Genomic DNA, 26909 nt, shown 5'->3' with positions numbered 1-26909 from the left:
TTTGTAGACCGGATGTTTCAACTTTGATTAAGATTTAAAAATTAATTGAATTGTTCATAATTACTTTCGAAATGTTTAATTAGTTTACGAATTATTTTTGTAATTAAAATTAATCATTTAAAGAAGTAGCAATTTAAATAGTGCGTTGACGTTTTCCCGCCCAACGCCATCTTTTAGTGTTTAATTTCGCTGGCGCACGAAACTACGATAGACGAATGTTAAAACACTTTTTGTTCGAGCGCCGGGCGGTGAAGACGTGGTGAGCTGGTGTATTATATCTTGTGAGTACCTACCTATTGTTTTATTATAATTGTGATTATAAAACTATTACTTTGAGAACCCTCTGGTGTCTTGTAAAATAAATTGTTTAGTGTGTTTCTGGCTGTGTTTTATTGTTTGCAATGCTGACGTAACTGCTTTTAAAATTTCCTCTGGACCAAACCCCTCGTCATATATATATTACATATGCATACAATAAAAGTATAATACCGATAGTATGTACATAATATAATATACGGTACTTTATTCGTGCGTAGTCGTGAAGAGATTTTTTTTTATAGACAATGCAAATGCGACCACCTTCATAAGGTCTAACAAATTTTTATATATCATAAGTGGCATCCCGCTCTTCAAACCGGCACATATTATTGCTTCGTGGTAGAAATAGGCACGCGGACTCACAAGACTGCCTATAAGCAATTTTATGCAAATTTAAATGTTTGCGAATATAACATTTATTTTGTTAAGTAGGTATTTCAACGGCAAAAATAGTTAATTACTAACTGGATTTAAGCACCAGCATAATTTGATCGATACGAGTACACACACTGTGCTTCTTATCATGTGGGAAATGACGATTTCGTTTAGTAGCATAATTTCTTTCTTCTTCGTTTAGTAGATTCTTTCCTATACTATAGTATAGGAAAGAATTAAAGATTATACTATAGTATAGGAAAGAATTAAAAAAATGATAAGTTTCATGGTTGTGTTCTTTCCTGAAAACTAAATGAATTTTACAAGTAATAAATTCATAGGCTAAATGTTTTTCAAATCATACTTTACAATTTGTGTCAATTGTCAAAACAAAGACATTAAGTAGGTATTTATTGTTTGACAACATCGCGAGTTAAGTGCATGTTAACATCATGCTATGTGTATTTATTATCTATGCTTGGAAGTCTGTTTGTATGTCAATTAAGTTATTTTATGTTTATGTCCTTTTTTTGTAGTTATTTTTTACTTTTGAATAGAAAATTATGTGTTGAACTTCATAAATATAGGTATGCTATTTGGATAACATCCAATGTCATTAGCGGAATTACGTAGCCACTTTTTTTTGCAGTAATGGACCTAGTTCGCAAATACCTTTCAACCGTCGTAAGAGCAATAAATATAAATTTAGATTTTCATTGTGAATCGTTGCAACCGGTCGGTCGATTCCAATCGTATTATATAATTTGCCTTTCCAAATACGAATTATTCATGTTGTGTACCGAAGGCAGACCGCGTTAACTTTATAGCACTATATTTTGTAAAATATGTTAAAGTTTTTAACATGTTTCATCATTTTGATTTCGTATTCGAATTCTGAACTGATACTCGAAAAGGTTTTGTTGCTTAGTAGGCATAATGTGAGGACTCCATTGTCTAAATCATTACCGCAAACTTCCCCAAGACAATGGCCTTCCTGGAGAGAAAAAAGTGGTTACTTAACGTCGAAAGGAAGGCTTCTAGAGGGATACATGGGTGAGTTTTTCTCTGAATGGCTACAACAAAAAGGTTTGATACAGAACCAGTGCCCGAGCGATGACACACTATATGTTTATGCAAACACAGCTCAGAGAACGGTAGCATCTGCAGAAGCATTTGTCACAAAAGGTTATTCCGACTGCAACATCACTGTGCACCATTCCGATCGAGCAGATCCAATATTCAGTCCGTTTATTCATAACTCCACATTTAAGTTTCGACAGGAAGCTTTGAACCAAATGAAGGATTATTTGAATTCTTTACATTTGAATACTTCTTATACTACCATAGAAAATATTTTAGATTACAAGAATTCGCCACTTTGTAAACAAGAGGGTCTCTGTGATATGCTGACAGATGAGAACCGTCCAATGGTTATTACAGGAAAGAAGCCATTCATATCAGGTCCGTTGAAATTAAGCAAATCTGTGGTGGATTCCTTCATTATGGAATATTATGAGGGGTTTCCATCGAACGAAGTGGCATGGGGACAAATAAAATCTGAAGATGAATGGAGTACAATATTAAATTTGAGCAGAGCTTATCTCAATGCTATTTTCACTATTAAATTAATATCTCTAGATTTGTCAAAACCATTATTAGGTTACCTATCAAGTTTTTTATTGAACGATAATAGCCCTAAAGTTGTATTACTTATGGGTCACGATGCGAACATTTACACAGTTCTAAGCGCAATGGACTTTAAGCCTCATGTTTTACATGGTCAGTATGAAGCCGTACCGGCTGGAGGGAAGATTGTGTTTCAGAAATGGTTCAACATGCTCAACGGGAGCTATCATATGAAAATAGAATATGTATATCAAACTGCAGATAAAATGAGGAACGGAGTGAAATTGTCTCTTGATGAGCCCCCTGAATTTACTACTTTAGAATTGAAGGCTTGCACCGTAGACAAAGATGGTTACTGCCCGTGGAACGAATTTAAAACTTTATTAGAGGAATTGATTGCCTAAAAAAAATTGAATATAGTCAGATTTAATGCTGACTAAATTGGATTCGTGTTCTAAGTTGTAAATGTGCAAAAGGATATATTTTTAAAATGCAGCAATATAATAAAAATGTAATATAAAAAAAATGTAGAAATGTAATATAATAAAATAATGTAAAAATGTAATTGACTATTATAGTAAATGACTTGTAGAATATTTTTGTTCATATTAAATTTGTGTAGTTTTTGTTTCAATGAAATTGGCGATTATGACAGTAAATAAAAGGAGTGTGTTTAAAAAATGAGTAAATGTTTTGTTTTTTGCCATCGAAGACAATCAAGCTTAGGTCCCATATGATCATTATCCATCACTCATAGATGTAAGAACTGTTTAGGTTAGATGGGTGGACGAGCTCACAGCCCACCTGGCGTTAAGCGGTTAGTGGAGACCATAGACATCCACAACGTAAATGCGCCACCCACCTTGAGATATAAGTTCTAAGGTCTCAAGTACAGTTACAACGGCTGCCCCACCCTTCATAGGTGTCATTAAAATTTATATGTGTCATGCTCACCGATGACTAAACAGCGATATCGATATATAAACATATCAGTTTGAATTTGTTCAAGAAAAACAAGACGATTTTACTTAACTAAAGTTTATTTTTTTCAAATCTAATGTTCCGCGTTGCATCCTTCAAAATAAGAAGCTATGAATAAAAAAATGCAACATTGCAATATAATTATTTATAACAGATAAAGTTTGTGTTTTTCTTAGAAAAAAAATCTTAATACATCACAAATCTTATAGAGTAGGGAATACATAAGTACATTAAACACATATAAAACACTTTTCAACCGAATTAGTTTCATTTTATTGCTTAGATGGGTGACGAGCTTACAGCCCACCTGGTGTTAAGTGGTTACCGGAGCCCATAGACATCTACAACGTAAATGCGCCACCCACCTTGAGATATAAGCACTAAGGCCTTAAGTATAAAGTTACAACGGCTGCCCCGCCCTTCGAACCGAAACGCATTACTGCTACACGGCAGAAATAGGTGGGGCGGTGGTACCTACCCGTGTAGACTCACAAGAAGTCCTACCTACCACCAGTAGTTTCGATATTTCTCAGTTTGTAATCATAACATTGAGTTTATTCAAGTTTACTATAAATATTAAAATTTTTACGATTCAATCACACGTACATACATATTTTATTTTCATTATTATTATTCTGACGTCAAACCTTGCGTTCGCGCCAAAAAGACTTGTCACCATAGATAATACGCATATTAATTAAGACTTGTGACTGTACATACCTACTATTTCTGATGTTTCCATAGACGACTAGGTGTTATTCGTCGACATTAGGATAATATTTGTCGTCGTGGCCTAAAGGATAAGAAGCCCGGAGCAGTCGTATCAAGCGATGTAACTGTATTCGAATCCAGCAGGCAGGTACCAATGAAATGCGTACTTAAATATGTTCATGATTGACTTCCACGGGTAAGGAATAACGTCGTGTAATAAAAATGAAACCCGCACAATTATAATTTGCGTAATTACTGGTGGTAGGACGTTTTGTGAGTCCGCACGGGTAGGTACCACCCCCCTGCCTATTTCTGCCGTGAAGCAGTAATGGGTTAATTGCTTTGTAGATGTCTATGGGCTGTGGGCTCGTCCATCCATCTATGCAATAAAAAAAATGAGTAGCATCGAAGAATCCGACAACATTATCCATCTATAATTTATGTATGTATTAAACTTAATTTATTATAAAGCTGTGTGTGTATTTTGGTTGACAATAATAATCTGCTATAGAAGCACTTCATTTTTTACTTACTGGCAAATGCCGTGAAAGTTACCTATCTATAATAGCTATATATAAGTACATAATTTAATAGCTAATATATATATATAAATATATGTATTCAAGCTAATAATTTTTGTCTTTCATATTAGCGGAAACACTGTTAAGATGATAGTAGATAATGACACAAAATGAATTGAAAGAATAATTTTTCATTATCGGTCACAGCTAGCTATGTTTCCTGAAGCACTTGATTGTTTGACAAAATGGATTCCAGGTTTTTTTTTTCTACCTAATCTGTTAACATAAAAGGCTGTGCCCGTAGGTATAGCCTGGCGAATGGATTGTAGACTTTTTTTAGTTTTTTTTCTACCTAAGCTGATAGCCTTGAGAGGCTATATCAGCGTCGCCTTAACTAGTAGGTGAGCTCTCTGGGCTCAAACCTGATGACGTTGCTAACACGAATCCTAGCAAGAGCCCTGCTTCGCAGAATCTACCACCGGAGCGGAAACGCGACCCACTGCGAAAATCCGGCGAGAAACTCAGTGGGCTGTGTCTGTGGGTTAATTTACTCGTCGAGCCCTTCGTCGCAAGCGACGGGTTCGACGAGGACGATGACTGGAATTGTAGACAAAATATTATTAACCTTAAATAAGTCTTGGTCACAAACGTCGATAGTTCAATTTAATTTTACAACTAACGCCATCTATTGGACACTTTCAAAATAAATTCACCACTAGTACTTCACTAAAAAAGTTCTAACTTCTACTTACTTTAAAATAAAACTGGAAGGATTTGGCCATTTACGACATCACAGCTCGATTTAACACTATATAAAATATAATACTAGTAATACTAATCTAATCTGTAGCGTTGTAAATGAATACTAGCTGATGTAATCTGTGGCTATTGATTAATGTTTTTAAAATTTTTGACTGGTAGCTCTCAAACCTTTGAGCGCGAACCATCGATAGATAGACTCTATATTAATTCGTATAAAGTGCGGAGCGTCGGAATACCGACTATAGCGCAGTTTGATGACAGGGTATTATGTATTGACCTGTACGGACGTGTCTTAACGCACACACGTATAACTTTTTTAAAAAGCTAATTAAGGTACTTTTCTTCAATAATCCTTTAAGCAAAATACATATCGACACTTGAAAGGCAGACATGACTAAGCGACAATGTATGAACTTTACAGTAGACTAATTGAAAGTTGAAATACCTGAAAACAAAATTTATTTTAACGAATCTAGCTGTAGTAGAATCTAGTTAGTATCTGTAGGATTGAAATGATTTTAATAGACCTAGAAATATAAATTTTTTGCGCATCGAATATGGTTATTGCCTATCATTTATGTACAAAGCAGTTATTGTCGCTTAGTCACGTTTGCTTTTCAAGCGTCGATATGTTAAAATAAGCTTAGCACTAAAAGGGTTAATTATTTTTTCGATTTGATTGCTATTTATAAAGACGAGCATACGGTCCAGCTGATGGTGAGTGGTTCCCGTCGCCCGTGGACTACAACAATGCCAAGGGCAGAGCCAAGCCGCTGTCTACAAACTATTTATTATTTAAACGATTCAATTTCTAAATCCACATCTTACTTATTAATACTAATATCGTTGTCAAAATTAATATTGTTGATACGTGTCTGACCAGATATAGTGATATTGATATATGAGAGGAGAGGCTACCTCTCATCTGTGAGCGATGCTGGAGGCGCCTTTAAGGTAATGCACTCAGCAAAATTTAGCTCACGAAGGGCATGGCGACTCGCCAATCAGTGGAAGCCAAATTTCAATGCCAACTGAAAACGCAATGGCACATCAGTAAGTAGATGGAAGCTACAACAAAATGCCCGATCATGAGCGGGAATCCGACCCTGAAGAATCTGGCGAACGTGAACTTGTAGCCGTGCTGTTCCGCAACACCGGCGCAGACCACATTCGCGCTGGCTCCAATCAGTGTGCCGTTACCTGGAAAATCAAGTTACTGGTGGTAGTAGGTCTTGTGAGTCCGCACGGGTACCACTGCCCTGCAGCCGTTGTACTGTAAAACTGAGACCTTAGAACTCACAGCTCAAGGTAGGTGCCGGCATTTACGTTGGCCACGTACGACCACTTAACACCAGGGGTCGAAAGGTAATGCCAACAGGTACTGCCGATTCATCGTCAGAACAGATTTTTTTTATTTTCTATTGCCCTTGTATGCAGACGAGCATACGGTTCACTTGATGGTGGGTGGTTACCGTCGCTCATGGACTTCAGCAAATGCCAGGGGCCGAGCCAAGCCGCTGCCTACAGCTAGTGAAGTAGTATCTTAATCATATCTCTAGCTGTTTGGTGAGAATTGTAACGAATACGTTTGAAAGAAAGAAAGAAAGAAAGAAAGAAAGAAAGAAATCATTTATTCGCCAAGCATAGTGAAAATGAGTTATTACATAAATTAAAAGCAGCGTGTATGCTTTGTCATTATTTGACATGCGAATTTTAGTGCAGTGCATAGTTATCTAATATATAAAATTCTCGTGTCACAGTTTTCGTTGCCATACTCCTCCGAAACGGCTTGACCGATTTTGATGAAATTTTTTGTGCTTATCCGGTATCTATGAGAATCGGCCAACATCTATTTTTCATCCCCCTAAATGTTAGGGGTAGTCCACCCCTAAATTTTATTTTTTATATTTTAGACAAAATTTTTAATTTCTATTTTTTTATGATACAGCATACAAAAATACATACAACCCTAAATTTTCACCCCTCTACGATCAACCTTTATTTTTTATTTGCTAATTAAAAATTTTAAATTTTTTTGCGAGAATTTTGTTTTTATTTTGTCATGACGTAGAATAAAAAAATTCATATTACTCTGAAATTTTCACCCCTCTATGATCAACCCCTATTTTTTATTTGTTAATTATAAACTTTAATTTTTTTGGCAAGATTTTCATTTTTATTTTTATTTCGTCATGAATTAAAATAAAAAATCTGATGTTACTCTAAATTTTTCATCCCTCTATGATCAACCGCTATTTTTTATTTGTTAATTATAAACTTTAATTTTTTTGGCAAGTTTTTTATGTTATTTTGTGATGACTTAAAATAAAAAAAATCATATTACTCTCAATTTTCACTCTTATATGATCAACCCCTATTTTTCCACCCCGATTAATATTTTTTTTCTATGCATAGATCTGCAAAAAGGCTGCAAGATGGCAATCAAATTTTATAATTGTAGTACGATAAATTCTTATTCAGAGTTTATAATTTCAAGTTCCTTTAATTATGATTTTTTTTTAAATTGAATTTCATCTCCCGCCCTCGCCGGTCGACTACTGATCAACTATCAATTGATCAGCTATCCCCGCCAGGTGTCACCACTCATACAGCAAACATCACGTAGTAGGGATGAGGACGAAGCCGGTCTCCTGTCTTACTCACTCACTATACATCATAGATTATACACTTAATATATTTGAGAGCTATACAATACTATACATTTTTCAGCTATGTTGTTTTGGTTTTATTTGTGTATCAATAGTATGTTCAGTAGGTCTGAGAATCGGCTACTATCTATTTTTCATACCCGTAAGTGAAAAGGGTTGTCCACCCCAAACATTTATTTTTTATTTTAATTTTTTGGATATTTTTTTTGTTTATAATGAGGTATTATGTGGTTAAATGAGGTTTTTTTTCCTACAGTAGAATTTCCCTAGAAATCTTATTTAAGGCAACACAACGTTTGCCGGGTCAGCTAGTAATATTATATAATTTACCATTCATTCATCCATAATTCAACTAATAATTAAAAATCCATTTATTTTCAATGTCATCCCCAAGAAAATCATTCACGTGATAATAATTTTCACTAATAAGATTTTTTTAAAATTAAAATCATCTAAGTCTCTTAATTTCTTCGGTAGTTTATTAAATATCCTAACGCTCATACCTAGTATACTATTATTCTTCAATGTAGTTTTGGTTTTTGGAAAACATAGCTTATCGTCGCGTCGATTTCTGTTTGCCACATTAGACATCTTAGTGAATCTATTGGGACAAGTTTTAACAAAAGATGCAACTTCGTATATATATAGACAAGGAAGGGTAAAAAGTTTATGCTTTGCAAAATATGGCTTGCAGCTGTCGGCTATTGCCAATCCAAACATAGACCTTAAACATCTTTTTTGTGCCTTAAAAACTTGATCTTTTTGCGTTGAGTTTCCCCAGAAAATTATTCCATATCTAAGACAGGATTCAACTACACCACGATATGCAGTTAGTAAGGCGTCTGTGTTTAAAATAGAGGATAATTTAAAGAGTGCATAGGCCGAGGAGCTGACACGTTTACACAGTCCGTCTGTATGAGATTTCCAATCTAATTTGTTGTCAATTTTTACACCGAGGAAATCTACATTTTCTGTTTCATATATATGATTGTTATTATTATAAATGGTCAAATTTATATATTTATTTCTTTGATAAAATTGCATAAATTTTGTTTTTTCTAAATTAATTATTAAATTATTTTTATCAAGCCAAGATATTATTGAATGAAGAGTACTATTAATATCGTGTTCATATAAAATGTCATTTCTACACCTAATAGTTATGGTGCTGTCGTCTGCAAAAAGGGTCATAGGGTGGTCAATTGAATTTGGAAAATCATTAATGTAAATTATAAATAAGAGAGGCCCAAGTACGCTTCCTTGCGGAACACCGTATTTGATCTTACGTTTGTTAGACTTAAATTTAAGTTCTGTTTTTTTTACAAAATCTATGTTACTAATTTCAGTGTATTGTATTCGATCTTTTAAATAAGACTCCAGTAAGTTTAATATATTTCCTCGCATCCCGCAGTATTCCAATTTACTTAACAGTATGTTAAAATCGACATGATCGAAAGCTTGAGTCATATCGCAAAAAAGAGCAGTGATGTAGTTACCCTTGTCCATATCACATGTAATAACGTTCAAAAAGTCGAAAATTGCCATATTTATATTTTTATTTTGACGAAATCCTTTTTGGTTTTCAAGCAGAACGTTATATTTTTCAAGAAAATCATATATTTCTTTGTACAAAAACTTTTCAACTATCTTAGAGAAAACAGGTAGCAAAGCCACTGGTCTATAAAACTCCATTAGCTCTCTATTTTCTTTTTTAAAAAGTGGTTTCACGACAGCCGTTTTAAGTTTTGTAGGAAATATGCCTGTACTGATACATAGGTTAGTTATATAACAGATGTGGGGACTTATCAGTTCAGCCACTGATTTTATAACTTTTGTGCTTATTTCGTCATAACCAACACTACTAGAATTTTTTAAATTTTTGATTATTATTTTAATATCTAATGGCGTACTAGGTGATATAAATATTGAGTTATTTAACTTTGGAACAAACTGTAACACATTATTTCCTAAATTCGTAGATGGTACTACTTTATCAACAAAATAATTGTTAAAATAGTTTGCTATGGCTTGTGGATTCGTCACAAGTTTGTTATTTACTTTAATCGTGCTGATAAAGTTTTTTGGCTTATAATTTTTAGACTGGTTTATTATTTGCCAAGTGGTTTTTGATTTATTAAAAGAGTTATTTATATTAAATGAATTTTGTGCTTTTTGTGTAAGTTTTATGATTTTCTTTAATCTTTTAGAGTATTGCTTTAGATAATTTTTATTTATTAAAGAAGGGTTATGCCTATACAACCAAACAAGTTTTCTTTTCTTTTTTACACATTGTTTTATACCACGTGATATCCACTTAGCCTTTTTGTGTAATCGAATAACTATTTGTTTTTCCGGAAAACAAAGGTCATAAAAGAGTTTGAAAATCTCATCAATCTCAAGAAAATTATCATAGGCCTTATTTGGATCATCAGTACTATACATTTCAGTAAAAGAGTAGTTAATTAAGCAATCACGGAATTTTCCTAAATTTTCTTTACAGTAGTCTCTTCGTTTTATTTTCCAGCCGTTAATAATAGAAAATTGTTTAGTTGGAAACTTAATCAACTGTGCCGTGTGATCAGACATTGCGAATTCAATTACATCTGTAGTACATGAGGAAGTTGAATTATGAATGAAATTGTCAATACAAGTTAAACTACGAAGTCTAGTTGGTTGTCTTACTGCTAAGGTCATGTTAAAATTTAATAGTATACATTCAAAATTTATAGTATCGTTATTCAATTCCAAAATGTTAATATTGAAGTCACCGGCTATCAGAATACGCTTTTTTGATTTCTTTGTAATCATACAAATCAAACCTTCAAATTTATTAAAAAATACATGTATATTTTGTGGATTAGGTACTCGATATACACATATAATTATTGTATCACAATGTGTCAAGTATACCCCGCAACACTCAAAAAGGCCTGGTATTGACATCTCAGCTATGCCTGGCATATCTTTCCATTGGTGACAATTCTTTATAAGTATGCAAACTCCCCCTCGTTTAATATTATTTCTACTAAAACAAGAAGCTAAATTGTAATTAGGTAGAACAAGATGTTTTTCATATCCCCTCATCATAAAGTGTTCCGTGATGCATAGTACGTCTACGGATACGTGTTTTTCATTCAGTTCATTTAGACACACTGAAAGAATATCGGTCTTGCTAAGAAGGCTCGCTATGTTTTGGTGCATGACGTATATGTGTCTGTTATAAAAAACTCTTTATTTTGGATTTCGCAACTATCTTCTAAAGTGCTGTCTGAGGTATTAGAAGAGTTAATATACATTACCAAAGAGCAAATATCTCTCAAAATAACTTTGAAGCCAAAATTATTAACGGAACCCATTTTCCTATAAAACATACGATAGTCATAACTTAAGTTTAAATTGGAATCCACCAAATATGCATATTCGTTAGCTAGGATGTCAATGTACAATAAATGATTAAATAATTCAATTCTTCTAGTAAATACATTATAGAGATATCCAATTTTAAAAGTTGGTAAACATACAATAATATTAGTGTGTTGTATTGCCATTAATTTTACTCTTAAAAAAGAAATCAAAATAGAATAATCTTGCGTATATTTAAAATCATCATCCCCAACTTGAATTACACAGTAGTCATTTAACGTGTAGGAACTTAGTTTTGCCTCAATTCCATGAAGCAGTTGAATAACACCGCGAGATGGCATTAAGTAGTGAATTACGTTGTAGTATTTTTTATCAAATACATTTTCTGAGATAGAAGATACTTTGTTGGTTTTGTTGCTACTTATTATGCAAATATTGTGCTTTGACGAAACAATGCTATCATTATTTTGTACCGTGAATACACGAGTATGTGCACTGTGATTAGAGAGTTGCATTTGTTGAGAGATGAGGGTGGGTGTGAAATTTTTTTCCTTGCGTAGTTGACCACTGCTGTTATTCACTTTAATTTGAGGGCAGTTGCTCTCGGTCTGCACTGAGCTGTTTTTAAATGTTTTTTCAGAAGACAAGTTAAAATCTGTCTGAGTTTCTTTGTTATTTGTAGCTGTTAAAATATTGGTTTGAGTTGTTTTACGTTTATGTTTACTTCTGAGTGTTACGTTTAGTTGCGATGTGGATTTTATAGGAGACTTCTCAGCTACTGGGCTCAATGATATTGTTTTTAACAGCTCATTTTTCTTCATAAGTTCGTCATTAATTCGTTTAAGTGTGGAATTTTCTTGTAATAATCTCTCTATTTCACAATTTGCACTGCTTAATTCTGTAGTAAGCCTTTGAATCTGGTCATTGGTTGTTAACGATTGATTTTCGTCATCAGAAAGTTCCGGCATACTTGAGCTTGTTAAATCTAATGTTCGATTCATAGTAGACGAATCATTTCTGTTAGTGTCTGAGTGAGTGGGGTTTCGTCGAAATGTGATGTTATCTAGGAAGTTCATTGTAACTCAGTATAAATCCGCAGTGAGATTCCCGTATCGAATTCACTTTAAACAAAATGTTGCACTTTGTTTGAATTTCACTTTGAAAACACTACTGCAGCATATTTACACAATGATAAAGCACAAATTGAAGAATTTAAGACACTCAACGTAATAAGATTATTTTAACTAAATAAATTTTGTAAGATGCCAACGTACAATGCAATCGCTCGACACGACTTACACGATCTATTTTGTGTGTATCTGTGTTCTATTTTGTTAATTCAGTGGGTAGTTTTTTTATTCAGCGTCTCTTAAAGTGCGTGGGTATATGAGGACGCTGGATGTATGTAGCTTCTCGGGCTCATTAGTCAAATATTCCACTGAGCTCTATTTAACAATTACCACTATTTCACTGAAGCTTTATGTTATCTCATCTCTCATTCTAGTTTGGTTTAATTTCAACCCAATAGATTAAATTTTCAAATAAATGTACTTCATCTAATTTCACTTCATATCATTTGTTATTTGATAGTTTAAAAAAGTACCTATTTAATAAAATTGAAGATTTTTATAAATTTGCCACTGGCAACAATGATATCGCAATGCAATTGCCATACCTAAACAAAAGGAGAATTCTCTATCTCTCTCTTTTGGTTGTTATTAGTGTATACTCTGTGGTCGTTCTAAACACAGACCGAATAGGACTTCTTGGCGGGAACGCGAGGAGTAAAGTTGTGTGATTTGTTTTATTTTGTCAATTTAGTGTGTCTTCGGGTTTAAATGTGTGATAATGGTGGTTTATTAATTGTTTAATATTTGTGAAAGTGCACAAATGTGGAAAAATGAAATAAAGCTACTAGAGGTAACTTCTCGGGATCCTCCAAAAAGTCCACTGAAAAAGCCTCAGTAACAGACCACCATTTTACTGAGATTATATTTCATCCCATATCATCTCATCGCATCTCATTTAATTTCATCCCAGTTGATTAATGTCACAAATTAATTGTCTTCGTTTCATTTCATTTTACTCCATATTATCATTTTTCATAAAAATAAGAACATAAATTAAAATAAGACATGACTTAAAGGTCTTAGTTACCAGGTCTTAAAATCTCTTTAATAACAGACCGAATAGTGACGCATGTGTTGACAGCTAGAGGTCATTGACATTCCATTCGTTATTTTGAATTGAAAAATCAATTTAGGTTTCTATTCTATTTTGTAAAATCAACTTTTTGGCGGGAACACTAGAAGTGAATTCTTTATCATTCTTTAACATAATATTTGGTTTTGTTAATTTTGCGATTTTGCAGGTATAAAAATGTGATAATTTAATAATGGTGGCTTATTAACCGTTTAGAAGAGTGCGCAGGATAATGAAACACAATCCCTTAAAGACTTCTCGGGTTCTGGCAAAATGTCCATTCAGAGTTTTCGCTTAATTATATTGGGGCGTTATCTAAATTTCATATCGTTTTATTTAAATTCATTCCGATGATTTTACAATTACAACTAAACGAAAAAATTCAATTTTATTTCGCTCAATTTTGTATTTTGAGACTGGTAATAATGGCACGAAACAAATTGCCATATTAAAAAAAAAAGAACAATGACGCTCAGATTAGCTTTCGTAAATTAGCGTATGATCTATAGTCTTACCTCCCAAACAGACGCCGAACAATAAAGCCCAGATCAATGGCTGCATAGGCAGGTCGAGCTTTAAGTTCGATCCCATGGAGACCACGACGCGGACCATCATGGTTGTCAGCGGTATGTTGTCAACGAAAGCCGATATCACACCGGAAACCTTCAAGCGAAACGCGCGAATATGAATATCTTAAAGCGTTTATAAACAATTTCGCATACAAGAGATTGAAGTGGCAAAAGAGTCCACTGAGTTTCTCGCCGGATCTTCCCGGCGACAAAATCCACCCCAACTTGTACGTCGAAAGACTTGAATCTATTTATCAGGAAAAGAGGTGACGAAAAAAAATATACATATGTATATGTATATGTATATAGTAATATATAAATCGTTTATAGATTTATCCTAACAATTTGACAAAGGACTCTACATAAATAAATATCTCGTAAAGTCATAAAATATGCGTAATCATAAAAAAAATTACCCTAATTAATCTGAGCACACGTTTTATTGAAAACAGCGCCATCTGTTATTTGAATAACTCACCCACAAAGTTAGCAAAATGGCGACTGCCAGTCTGGAGCTCTCGTCTACCCTCAGAATCAGCAGTTCCATGATACCTCCGATGTACGATATTAAGCCCAGTTTCGACAACGCCTGTTGAATAGTTAATGTGTTTTATAGTTTTTATTTTTTTATTTTTTATTGCCTAGATGTGTGGACGAGCTCACAGCCCACCTGGTGTTAAGTGGTTACTGGAATCCATAGACATCTACAACGTGAATGCGCCACACACCTTGAGATATAAGTTCTAAGGTCTCAGTATAGTTACAACGGCTGCCCCACCCTTCAACCCGAAACGCATTACTGCTTCACGGCAGAAATAGGCGGGGCGGTGGTACCTACCCGTGCGGACTCACAAGAGGTCCTACCACCAGTAAGTTTGCTCGCGAATAGTTGTTGCCTTATCATTTATGTGCCGAAGATCCCGTTGCCAGGGTGTAATCGAATCTGGTTGACCTGAACCTTCACAGAAAGAGGAATTTCGTGATTTGTGAACGAGCAATGGAACGAACATAGCTCATGCTGGAGTGAGCTCCAACTGAAACCAAATATTGTGATTCTTTAAAGCACCACCATTTCATTTCCTTTCACCTTGAATCCCCTATGTCCTATATTCTCATCATGACATTTTGCTATGTTTGAAAAATCAGAATACCTCCATGAGTACGAACAAGGCCGCGAAGAACAGCAGCGTGGACCACTCTACTCGGTGCAGCACCGGCTCCAGGTCCTCGCGGTCCGCCAGGATCAGCAGCAGGATCGCGCCCAGCAACGCCGTCCAGCCCAGGGACACGCGGTCTACGAAGTTATACAATCTCATACAATAAACCCAAAATTTGTAACACCACAGTGGCTAATGAGTCCGTTGCTTTTTAGAAGAAGAAAAAACATAATTGGGACAAAACGTCACTGTAAATATGTGAAAGGGACAGCAAGATATTTCTGGTACGCTCCAACTCTCTTAAATACTCGTACTAATTGTGATGATTACTTATACTGTAGTATACAACTTGGGCTAGATTGGTTTTTGCCTACCTATTCGTTGGTAGCCTAAGGGGCTATTCTAACTACGCTATGTCTGGTAGGTGAGCTCACGGGCTCAACCCGAGAGAATTGCGAACACTGAGCCTAGCAAGAGCAGTGCTGAATCTACCATCGGACCAGAATCGCGATCTACCGAGAAGATCTGGCGTGAAACTATATCTATAGGTCATTTAATCGTTTCTAAATACACTAAAACATGGACATGCTGTTAAGATATCTTAAAATACGTTTGCCGTGTTTTTCTCGCAGCTGCCATCTTGGTTTTTTTGTCCTACCCACTCTAGTAGCTTTGATGGGTTATAGTAGATTCGCAGAACGAAACGCAGCATCTTGCAATGAATACGCGTATAAAGAGTTCTCAAAACGTCTCATAGCTTGTTGCCTTTGACCCACTGTTGGCCACAGCCTTCCCCTTTTTAAGCCATAATACTCTATCGACCTCTATTCCCATCCAGATCCACCCCGACGACCCGACTCTGACATTGGTCCACCATGCCATAGGTCTTCTAGCACCTCTACGTCATATAAATTGATTTCTCACCTAGAGCCGGCATTGAGTGCAAGAAGAATACCACGACCACAAAGCAGACGGCCACTGAAGCTTTGATCAGCAGAGCTTTATCTCTTATCTTGTACTGAAATTTAATTGTTTCGTTAAGACGGCCGGTGCGTTTGTATCGAACGGCGCAACTGTGCTATTAATTCTCCAAAAGTCACGTTGCCGGCTTTGATAATAGTCGACTCATACAATAAATAACAATAAGTAAAAAATCTGACTTGTAACATGCGCACGACTAAACAAGACAAATGTGCTGAGTTTGTACAAAGCTCCTTACAACTATAGCACAAAACAACACGACAACGAAAACTAAGTCGTCGTGGCTTAAAGCATAAAACGTCCGGTGCATTCGTATGTAGCGATGCACCGGTGTTCGAATCCCGCCGGCGGGTACCAGTTTTTCTAATGAAATACGTACTTAACTCATGCTCACGAATGACTGCCACGATGGGGGAATGGCGTCGTGTAATTAAAATGAAAACCGCCAAAATTTCCACAACTTTACTGGTACCACCAAAATTTTACTGGTGGTAGGATCTCTTGTGAGTCCGCACGGGTAGGAATCACCACCCTGCCTATTTCTGTCGTGAAGCAGTAATGCGTGTTTGAAGGGCGGGGCAGCCGTTGTAACTATACTGAGACCTTAGAACTCGTATCTCAAGTTGGGTGGCGGCATTTACGTTATAGATGTCTATGGACTCCGGTAACCATTTAACCCCAGATGGGCTGTGAGGTCGTACACCCATCATGCAATAAAAAGAAACAGTCACTTAATTAATGGTTGGTATGGATCTTCGGAGCTCGCACGGGTATATAGATGCCTTCCAATTTCACTTATACGTTCTAGTATAAAATGGAGAGTTACACGTAACGTCTAAAGGTGCAAATAACGAGTAAACTTGAACCCTATCTTGAGCCCCGAAGCATGTGTCACATACCTCAAGGAACACAAGACAGTTTGGCTAGGGAAAATAGCGGTATAACTGAACAGAGAGGCTCTGAGTAGTATGGCTGGACTCTACTCCAAAAGCGGGTAGCGATAAAAAAGTGACGACGGCATCATCTCTATCAATAGCTTCCCAAGCGCTCCTTATGACTCATACTTAAGATGTACAGATCCTTTTCAGTCGTGTCTTATGAGTCCATAGGAGTAGGTATCACGACCCTCTGTTTCTGCTGTGAAGCAGTCATGCATTTCGATTTAAAGGGTGCGGAAGCTGTTGTATTGGGGAAATGATAGACCTCATGGCTGATGGTGGTGGAATTTACTGCGTTTTGTGAACCCCATCTGAGCGAAGAAATTAGCTGGTGCCGCTGAAAATGTTACCTTTTCTTTCATTTCTTTGAGGGTAGTTTGGAATGTCTCTTCGGGGCAAGCGCGGCTGTTGCTCTTCTTGATTAAGACGTCCAATTCCACGGTCAGCTTCCGTATCTTCCTCTCGAGCCTCTCTCTGACGACTTGCACGTCTTTGCTGAGGTGCGGGAGGGAATCGGCCGCCCGCCGCCATATCGAGATCTGATGGCTAAGGCCTTGAACGAGTAATGGAGCGAAAATTAATACGGCCACCGTTTCGATGAAACAAAATAACTTAAGAACTAACTACCCGCAACTCTGTACCGAGAATGTTCCACAATGAATAATCCATTTTGGATTTCTCAAACCTCCATTTATTATTATCGATTCTTATTTGCAAGTTAAGTAATGGTATTTTGTTATATTAAATCAATTTTTGTATATAGGCTTGCTCAGTTAGGTTGGTTTGTTGCGAGTAGTTCCTAGATAATCACCTTTTTTTAAATTTATTTATGAAGGAAGGATTAACTGGTGACCCTAAGGCCTTTCCAGTTTCACCAGGACAGGTGGACGAGCAAAGGCTCAGCCAGGAGGGGTGGGATTTTTTAACAGCTGCCCGAGCGCCTCCGAAGGAGACCCAACAACTCAAGAGCGGCTGCTTCGCGAATGAATCTACTACCGGATCGGAATCGCGACCCGCTGAGAAGATCCGGCGAGAAACTCAGCGCGTTGATGCTTAGGTTAGGTTGCACGTCTCTTTACAGAGTTCGACGAGTACCGTTACCGGGCTTCCTAACCCTGCTCCTAGTGTTAGATCTAAAGGCGTCTAATGCAATGGTTATTGGATCTGATGGATCAGTAAGGACGTGTCTAGGGCATAATCACCTCTGATCTCCTTGGGCACTGTCAGTCTAAGTTTATTCGAATCACGGAAGACGTATCTTATCTGCATGGCCGTCTGACAGAACACTAATATTATTCCCAGAGCCATGTGAGCTGTGAAATTGGCGAAATTAATACCCTGAAACGAAAACAATATAATGTAAATATCGGTAACTATCCTGGAACATTTGAGAATGTTCTGGACTAGTTTTGCTTATGCCGATATCATTTTCGGGTCATCAGAACACTCTTCATGTAAGTAGAACTGCTATAAGGGGAACATCTCCAGAACGTTTCAGAACATGTTCCAGTTTTTTCCCCTATCCGTTTCTGCTATTTGACTCTATCTTGTTACTCGTATCCACATAGCATATAATGCAGTATATAATAGATCACGCTATGCCAAGCTATTCGAATAAGGATTCAAGAGAGTCCTTCTTATGATTCAGCTTGGTTGCGTCTCTGATGTGGCTTCATGAGCGATGCTGAACACATCAAGTCCAAGGCATTTAAACGTAGGTCTCTAAGTGAGACGGTAATACGCTCTGGGCTGGAGGGTAGGCCAGCCAGTGGAACAGACTTTGATGTCATGTCTTTGAAGTTTTTTTTATTGCCTATGTAGGCAGACGAGCATATGGCTTATCTGATGGTAAGTGGTTACCGTCCCTCATGAACGTCAGCAATGCCAGAGACAGAGACAAGCCGCTGCCTACCATTAAGTACACTCCGCAAACCTCGTTAGAAGAAGGACATGTCATAGCGCTCGGGAAACACCGTGGAAGGGAGCTCATTCCAAAGCCGGATGGTACGTGGCATAAGAGATCTTTGGAAACGCACTGTCGATGACGCAGCGGTTCCAGATAATATGGATGAACTCGGCTCCGATGGCGGGAGGTGCGATGAAAAAAATATGTGGGTGTCATCTCGAATAATTCCTCATAGCATTCCCTAGTGAAGTGACTGCATTTGGATTGTGTTTCCCTTCCCTATAAGCGCCAAGACTCATTTAAAGCTAGGTGGGCTGCTATTTTTTTTTCCGGTACAGCAAAGGGTTAAACGCATTGCCATTGTTGCTACTAGTGTCCAGTTTCTTTTTAATCTATTATAATATTTTTTTTTCTTAAATTTAAATATGATTTATAATGGAAAACGATGTTGATATATTTGGGACTGTCATCTGTTGAAATTAAAAATGAAACGACATTTTAAATGAAAAGTGTGGGTATTTCGTTAAATACTCACCTTTTTATTTCGTTAAATATCCACACTTTTCATTTCAGCGGGATCTTTGGAAGAAACCAAGAAGCCACGTTCAGCGACTTTGTTCCATTTTCCCACAGCCGTCTGAACATGACGAAGCATTGAATTGATAACAGAACAATTCGCACAGCTTCGCTCCTCGCGTCCCCGCTGACGAGTCCGGTGGACTGTCAGAGCTGGGATGGGATTGGTTGGTACTTACAGAATCGATGACAGCTCGGTTCGAAGCCACAATCACGTTGGGCGGGTCGCCGACAGGGGTCGCCGTGCCTCCAATGTTGCTGAATATCGCCATGAACATGAGGATCGGCACCGGATCCAGCTCCATGACTTCGCATAATCTGACAGCGAAATATATGTGTAGGAATAGACGAATTGGTTTTTTTTCCTACCTATTCATTGGTATTGAAGTGGCAATGGGCTGGCCACATTAGCCGGACAACCTATAACCGTTGGGGTAAACGCGTTCTTGAGTGGAGACCGCGAACTGGATAACGCAGTGCAGGACGCCTACAGGCTCGGTGGAGTGATGATCTGTGCAGGGTGGCTGACAGGAACTGGATGAGAGAAGCCGAGGATTGTGCACAGTGGCGAACAATTGGAGAAGCCTATGTCCAGCAGTGGACTGCTATAGGCTGATGATGATGATTGGCTGGTAGTTTAAGAGGCTATTGCAGCTACGCCCGGACGGGTAAGTGAGCTCACGGGCTCAACCTGAGAGAATTTGCTAACACTAGCCCTAGCAAGAGCAGTGCTTCGCAGATTTTACCACCGGATCGGAATCGCGACTAAGAAGATCAGTCGAGGAACTCAGTGAACTGAGAGACCACTAGTCAGGTCTTGATATAACTTAAATGGAGAATTTTTGTGTGGTCTAGACAAACTGTCCTTCGACGGGCTCTTGATCTAAAATGATTAATTTGAGACATTAATCAACTGGGGTGAAATTAAATGAAATGAGACGAGATGATATGGGATGAAATATTATAATCTCAGTAAAATGGTGGTCATTTACTGTGATTTTTTTAGTGTACTTTTTGGAGGATCCCGAGAAGTTAAGTCCAGCGGCTTCATTTAATTTTCTCACATTTGTGCACTTTCACAGACAGTGACAAACAGTTAATAAACCACCGTTGTTACACATTAAAACCTGAAGAAATACTAAATATACAAAATAAAACAAATCACACAACTTCACTCCTCGTGTTCCCGCCAAAAAGCCTCAGTCGAGATTGAGTGAAAAATGCACAGATAATATTTAAAAAAAAAGTAGCGTAATAATATGAGTTTCGTTCCGCGCTGTGAGATCTTGTACAGATTGTCTTATCAAGTCTATCTGTGTTATGTTTGACAAGACTTACCGTATGGTGATTGGAGACATGAGGAGAATGGTGGTGACGTTATCCAGTATAGAGGACACCGTTGCAGTGATGGCGCATAGCAGCAGAATCAGCGGCCATAGTTTACCTTTGGTCACCTAAAACCATATATACGACATTGAATCTGTATCTACATAACGCGACAAGAGACATTATTAAATAATGAAAAATCAGTTAATATTTATTTAATAACAGTTTATTTTATTATCATACCTATTCATAATTGGTCAATCGTTCTGTTATTTTGATAAAGTTTAATCTGTTTGTATTCTACTATATGGTAATTTTAATTATGAGCTGGCAACACCGAATGGTAATGGCTTTGTAATGGCGGGCGAACGAAGATTCCCGTTTCAGCCATAATAGCAACAAGTAGCATCATACTGAAGAGGAGGATCAAGGTTTCCTCGTTCAACCAGGTTATGACTTCGGACAGGGCGGGCCGATCTCCAGCCAAAACTAAAGCTGCGAGGGACATTGTAGACATCGTCACGGCCGCAAGCGTACGGTTGATGATCTGAAATATATACATATGTCGAAGAAGCCACAATTATTAACACCATCGTCAGACATCGTAGGGGCGAATAGGGTGATCGAGCTAAGAGAAATATTGAGTACACCAATCACGTTTGTTGTCTTAGGACAATTTAGAAATCTCCTCTTGACGTTAGCAAACGAAAACGAATGACAGTTCTTAGGACGGAGGCGTCGCTCTTCAAGAAGGCTGGTCGGTAAGTTGGCGTCTATGGGCCTCCATCAGCTAGGCTCTGTCGTAGCACAAAGCTAGCCGGGTTCCGATGATACCGCAATCGTGCTGCCATCTCTCGGGAATCGTGCTGCGTTTCATTTAGCTACCAAACCGTCCCCGACACATATATATTGAGACATCTTTGCGACTTTACAGCCATTTAAAGTTTAAAGTTTGGTTAAAAAAATATTATAACAATAAAATACTTCTTCAGCAGTTTCAACGGAGTAAGCTTAATTGAAGTTCAATTAAAAAGATCGAACTCGCTTTACTATGAATCTGACATAAGCATTAATCACCTCAAAGATAATTAAGACGTACAGTCCGACGAGGAGGACGCAGGCGTATATGACACCCACATTCTCGTCCACTGGATCCAGCTTATGTACCACGCTAAAAGCTACAACGGTCCTTGAGGTCGTCACAATTTTCAGGGAGCAGTTCCCGTTCGCAGATATCCCTGGCGTCAATTTCAAGATCGCGGATCTCGTCTCGGCTCCCCCGAAATCCGGCAACGTGTCGTCTTCATCTAAATAAATTGTCCAGTTCTCGGATTTCTGGACGATAAAAAAAAATAGCTTGACGTTTGTCGTCAAAAGATCGGATCACGTGATAACCTATCGGAGAGCTAAGTTGAGCTCCCCTCCACGGTGTTTCCCGAGCGCTATGACATGTCCTTCTTCAAACGAGGCTTGTGGAGAGTATTAAACGGTAGGCAGCGACTTGACTCTGCCCCTGGCATTGGTGACGTCCATGGGCGACGGTAACCACTCACCATCGGGTGGGCCGTATGCTCGTCTGCCTATAGGGCAATAAAAAAGCTAAATGTAAGATCGTTGAGACTTTAGTGCAAAAAGCGGATGAGGTAAATAATCAAAAAAACGAGGAAAAGTCCCTCCGTGTGGCACGATTAGATATACTACTGGAGATATGACCCAAGATTGACGTCAGATAGGCAGCACGATAAGAGGACATGCTGCGCCGACCACACAGAACATGGGATCAAGACAAGAAGAAGATACTGAATTTTCATCTAATGAAAAACCTCAACTTTCTATTGCACTAAATGGAGGCCTCGGATTGTAACTAGCTACTGGAGTCCGTAGCTGCATCGCAAATGCTGTCCATCCCAACATTCGATGTCAAAGACTCGATTGCATAAGTCTCCTTTCAAACCTTAACGTATTCAAGCAATTCCTACACGTGCCTTATAATACGTAAAGCCGGCTGGCCATTATAGTCCACCAGAGAATCCCTTAGTAGACATGCCATCCATGGAAAGGTTTGGCCATTACAACAGAGAATCCCTTAGTAGGCATGCCATCCACGGAAAGCGCAAGGTGGTTTTCGCCTGTGAAGCCGCCAAGATTTACCGAAAGCCCTCAAGTTTTATGAAGACAAAACAGTTACAAGTGATCTATTGATTCATTACAGCATCGGACCTCTTTCAAATTCGTAGCATTCGTCCGAGAGCTTTCAAGCCACATTGTGACGCTTTTGGTTCTCTCTTTTATTGTATCATTGAGCTTGATTTCGTCGTTCTCCGCCAAGAACGGTCCCGACACCCTGATTAAGATGCTATGGGGGCGCGACGTTTCTAGAGATGCAGACGTCATAGCTGAAACAAAGAGATTAGTACGTTTTTGTAATCAAAAAATACTTTTACGGTATAATCTCGGTTTTTTCCTCGTGTATTTATTATTTTAGCGGATGGATTTGGATTGCCCAATAATGCAAAACTGAAAAAATGTGTAATGTGCAGAAATAGGCAGGGCGGTGGTACCTACCCGTGCTGACTCACAAGACGTCCTACATCTTATATCGAGAGCTGAAAGACTAATATTTGGTTTAAGCGTAATTTTGCGTATTTACAGGAGAACCATTGAAAGTTTAAATTTTTTATAAATTATGAACATGACAAAAAACTTCTTCACCTATTTTTGAATGTGGTGAACTTAATTGAAATTCAATTAAAAACATCGAACTGTTGATTCCAATCTATATATTATATAAAAACGAATTGCTGTTCGTTAGTCTCGCTAAAACTCGAGAACGGCTGGACCGATTTGGCTAATTTTGGTCTTGAATTATTTGTGGAAGTCCAGAGAAGGTTTAAAAGGTGGATAAATATAAAAATGCTCGGAATTAAATACAAATACAATTTTATTTTTCCTTTTAAGTTTATTTTATACAAAAGTTTAGGTCTTTTATTTTTCGACTGAGGCATTACGAAGTCTGCCTGGTCAGCTCGTACCAAATAAAACGAACCTTGAATTACAAAGCGAAATGTCGCTTAAACCAAATAGTATTTCATCCCTCGATATATTTGTCTCTTTTTAGTGTCGCTGTTTCGTTTCATTGATTTTCAAATCTATATTTCGCTACTAATATGCCATTTTGATGACGTAATTTCGATATTCGATTCTTTTTACCAGTGTTCGTTAACATGATATTGACAGTGATCACTCGTTAAGCATTGCTCAATAAAATGGCCGATTTTGCCAATAACAATACTCACTTTTCACTTCGTCGGGCGCTACGGACGCGACACCCCTAGTTTCCTTTTTAACGTCGTGCGTCAGGAAGATGACTGTGAAGAAAATCCAGCACGCCAGCAGAACTGTCATCTTGATGTAATAGGCTGGTTTCGTTTTCTGTTAAAACCAATATCAGTTTTGTAGCGCGCAATGTATTTCAAATAAGCGCGTTCAGACCCAATTTCTTAGTGCGGGTAGTGTTTTTTTTAAAAGATTTTACGGCCTAGCAACGAGACCTTTAAGCCAAGTCTTATAAACTTCTTTCATTCTGTTACTATATGAAAAATTATGTGAAGCGAAATGAGAAGAAGTTGATTGATTTGAGGCTTCAATCAAAATCAGCGAGTCGCGATTTCAATCCAGTGGTAGATTTAGCGAAGCACTGCTCTTGCTTTAGGGTTAGTGTTAGCAAATTCTCTCAGGTTGAGCCCATGAGTTCACCTACCTTTCTTAAATACTGACCATCGATACATTGTTTACTAGTATTATATATTCTAAATTGCTATTTCATAATTTCAAAAAAATAAATTAATTAATTGCTAACAACACTCATATGCGTTAAATTTCTATAACTATTTAATAGATTTCGTGTAAGCGCTACTATACCTTTTCCGTCTTCTTATGTTCGTTTGTTGGTACATTGTCTGCTCTGAAAATAATAATAATAGACTTTTTTATTATAAAAACGAAAGACGTAATTTCGACCTCAAGAATGTTAATACCCTCGGAATGTTGCAGCGATACTTTTCGGAGTAGCAGCGCTAAGACAAGTTGAAGAGTGTGAATTAACCGTCGTCCACGGTGGCAACATTAAGACTTTGATGTTTTTTTTGTATGAAGGAAGGATTACAGGTAGCCCGGAGGTCTTTCTAGTTTGACAGGTGGGCGAGCAAACGCTCTGTCAGGAGGGGTGAAATTTGCTAACAGCTGCCCGAGCGCCTGCAAAAGAGACTTAACAACTCAAGAGCAGCTGCTTCGCGAATGAATCTACTACCGGAGCGGAATCGCGACCCGCTGAGAAGAACCGGCGAGAAACTCAGCGGGCTGATATATGGATTAGTTTGCACGTAGAACTTGGAATAAAGTTACCAGAGTCCCTAAGCCTGCTCCCAGTGTTAGAGATGAAGGTGTCTAATGCAAAGGTTATTGGATCTGGTAGATCCGTAAGGACGTGTCTAGGGCGTCGACGGTGACCGGCTCCTGTGTAGTCAGCGATGGCAACAATAAGGCGATTATCAGGACGCATACCCTTATCGAAGTACCGTTCCGACGCTGACTTCAGGTGTTTCTGGATCGATTCGATCATTGGTCTATCGTCTATAACCACCGGCTAACATCCGATAGACAATCAACTCATTTACAGATGATCTAGTGCAATAAGATAGTAAAATACTGGTGGTAGGACCTCTTGTAAGTCCGCGCGGGTAGGTACCACCACCCTGCTTATTTCTACCGTGAAGCAGTAATGCGGTTTGAAGGGTAGGGTAGCCGTTGTAACTATACTGAGTCCATAAGACTTATATCTCAAGGTGGGTGCCGCAATAAAGTTGTGGATGTCTAATGGGCTCCATTAACCACTTAAAACAGGTGGTCTGCGAGCTCATCCACCCATCTAAGCAATAAAAAAAAAATATAATCTTTAAGCGTACCCTTTAATTTCTGTGATCGTGGGAGTCTCATTAGAGTCTTTCTTCGCGCTGCAGACTTCAGTATCTCCTACTGCTGTGGGCGAAGGATCGACTAAAGACAGTACTTTGATTGGATTCCCCGATTTTGTGGCTAACGGTGTAGCTTCTACAGCACCTAAAAGAAAATTGGTACAGAGTCGTCTGTGGTGATTGTGAAGAGTGTGACGTCATTATACGCAAAGGGCGAACTGAAGATGTCGCTTTAGCGCAGTGGCTTGGCTTCTTGACTATCTGAATTGAGATTGGGCGAAATTAACAATACCGTTACGCGTTGGGGTTCGGGATAAATAAAAACTCTACCGAATTACAAGTTAACACTGTATTGTCACTTAGAAAACTCACAAAACACTTTAAAATTCTTAATTCACTTCTTCTGCTTCGCTTCAGGTAATCCGTTCGCTGTTTCACTTCGAGTAGTTCAGATTACTAACTGCTTCGTGCCATCTCTGCAACGCTTTTATAGTCTATACGACATCCCTAGAATTATCGAGAACATTCCTCACAAGTCGAGTATTTTCGATGTTTGTTTTCGCTATCTGACAACAGATGGCGTCGTATTTTTCAAGCGTTCCAGATGTACTAGATCCTTTGGTATCCGTTTCGGCTATTCGGCGATAGATGGCGTTACTCTTACCGGCGTAATAATACTAGTATTATCTATCAGCCACTGCGCGATATAGGCCTTATCTAAGCTTTGCCAAAACGACCGGTTCTGTGCAGTCCACATCCAGCCATTCCGGTGACCTTGAACAGGTCGTTGGACCACCTTATGGGAGGCTTCACACGCGGTCTCCCCCCGAGAACTTTTCAGCACCATCTTTTTTTTTTGTTTAGATTGGTGGACGAGCTAACAGCCCACCTGGTGTTTAGTGGTTACTGGAGCCCATAGACATCTACAACGTAAATGCGCCACCCACCTTGAGAT

General features: G+C 37.9%; 2 protein-coding genes across 3 annotated transcripts in view; one reads left to right on the top strand and one right to left on the bottom strand.

The window, feature by feature from the left end:
• Positions 1-1159: 1159 nt before the first annotated feature.
• LOC101741081 (glucose-1-phosphatase) lies at positions 1160-3003 on the top strand. Of its 2 annotated transcripts, none has more exons than XM_038019506.2 (2): positions 1160-1746; positions 2134-3003. In XM_038019506.2, the coding sequence occupies exons 1-2, from the start codon at positions 1539-1541 to the stop codon at positions 2721-2723; spliced, it is 798 nt and encodes a 265-aa protein (XP_037875434.1). In that variant the 5' UTR covers positions 1160-1538; the 3' UTR covers positions 2724-3003. The 2 variants fall into 2 exon arrangements, with proteins under 2 accessions (XP_037875434.1, XP_062531341.1); XM_062675357.1 differs by having other exon boundaries at positions 2053-3003.
• A 338-nt stretch (positions 3004-3341) lies between these two features.
• Positions 3342-26909, bottom strand: part of LOC101740941 (P protein) — a 40325-nt gene continuing 16757 nt past the window's right edge. Inside the window, exons 3-17 of the mRNA XM_038019505.2 lie at positions 25946-26099; positions 24903-24945; positions 24278-24413; positions 23202-23377; positions 22059-22316; positions 21319-21528; positions 20994-21109; positions 19835-19973; positions 18376-18511; positions 17524-17726; positions 16179-16272; positions 15249-15391; positions 14576-14686; positions 14044-14191; positions 3342-6494 (exon numbers count right to left, since the gene is read on the bottom strand). Coding sequence (XP_037875433.1) covers positions 6316-6494; positions 14044-14191; positions 14576-14686; positions 15249-15391; positions 16179-16272; positions 17524-17726; positions 18376-18511; positions 19835-19973; positions 20994-21109; positions 21319-21528; positions 22059-22316; positions 23202-23377; positions 24278-24413; positions 24903-24945; positions 25946-26099 — 2246 coding nt within the window. The 3' untranslated portion in view covers positions 3342-6315. The remainder of the gene's footprint in view (positions 6495-14043; positions 14192-14575; positions 14687-15248; positions 15392-16178; positions 16273-17523; positions 17727-18375; positions 18512-19834; positions 19974-20993; positions 21110-21318; positions 21529-22058; positions 22317-23201; positions 23378-24277; positions 24414-24902; positions 24946-25945; positions 26100-26909) is intronic.

The sequence above is a fragment of the Bombyx mori genome, chromosome 23 (assembly GCF_030269925.1).
Source record: "Bombyx mori chromosome 23, ASM3026992v2".
NCBI classification, from domain to species: domain Eukaryota; kingdom Metazoa; phylum Arthropoda; class Insecta; order Lepidoptera; family Bombycidae; genus Bombyx; species Bombyx mori.
This window is presented reverse-complemented; position numbering and strand designations above follow the sequence as displayed.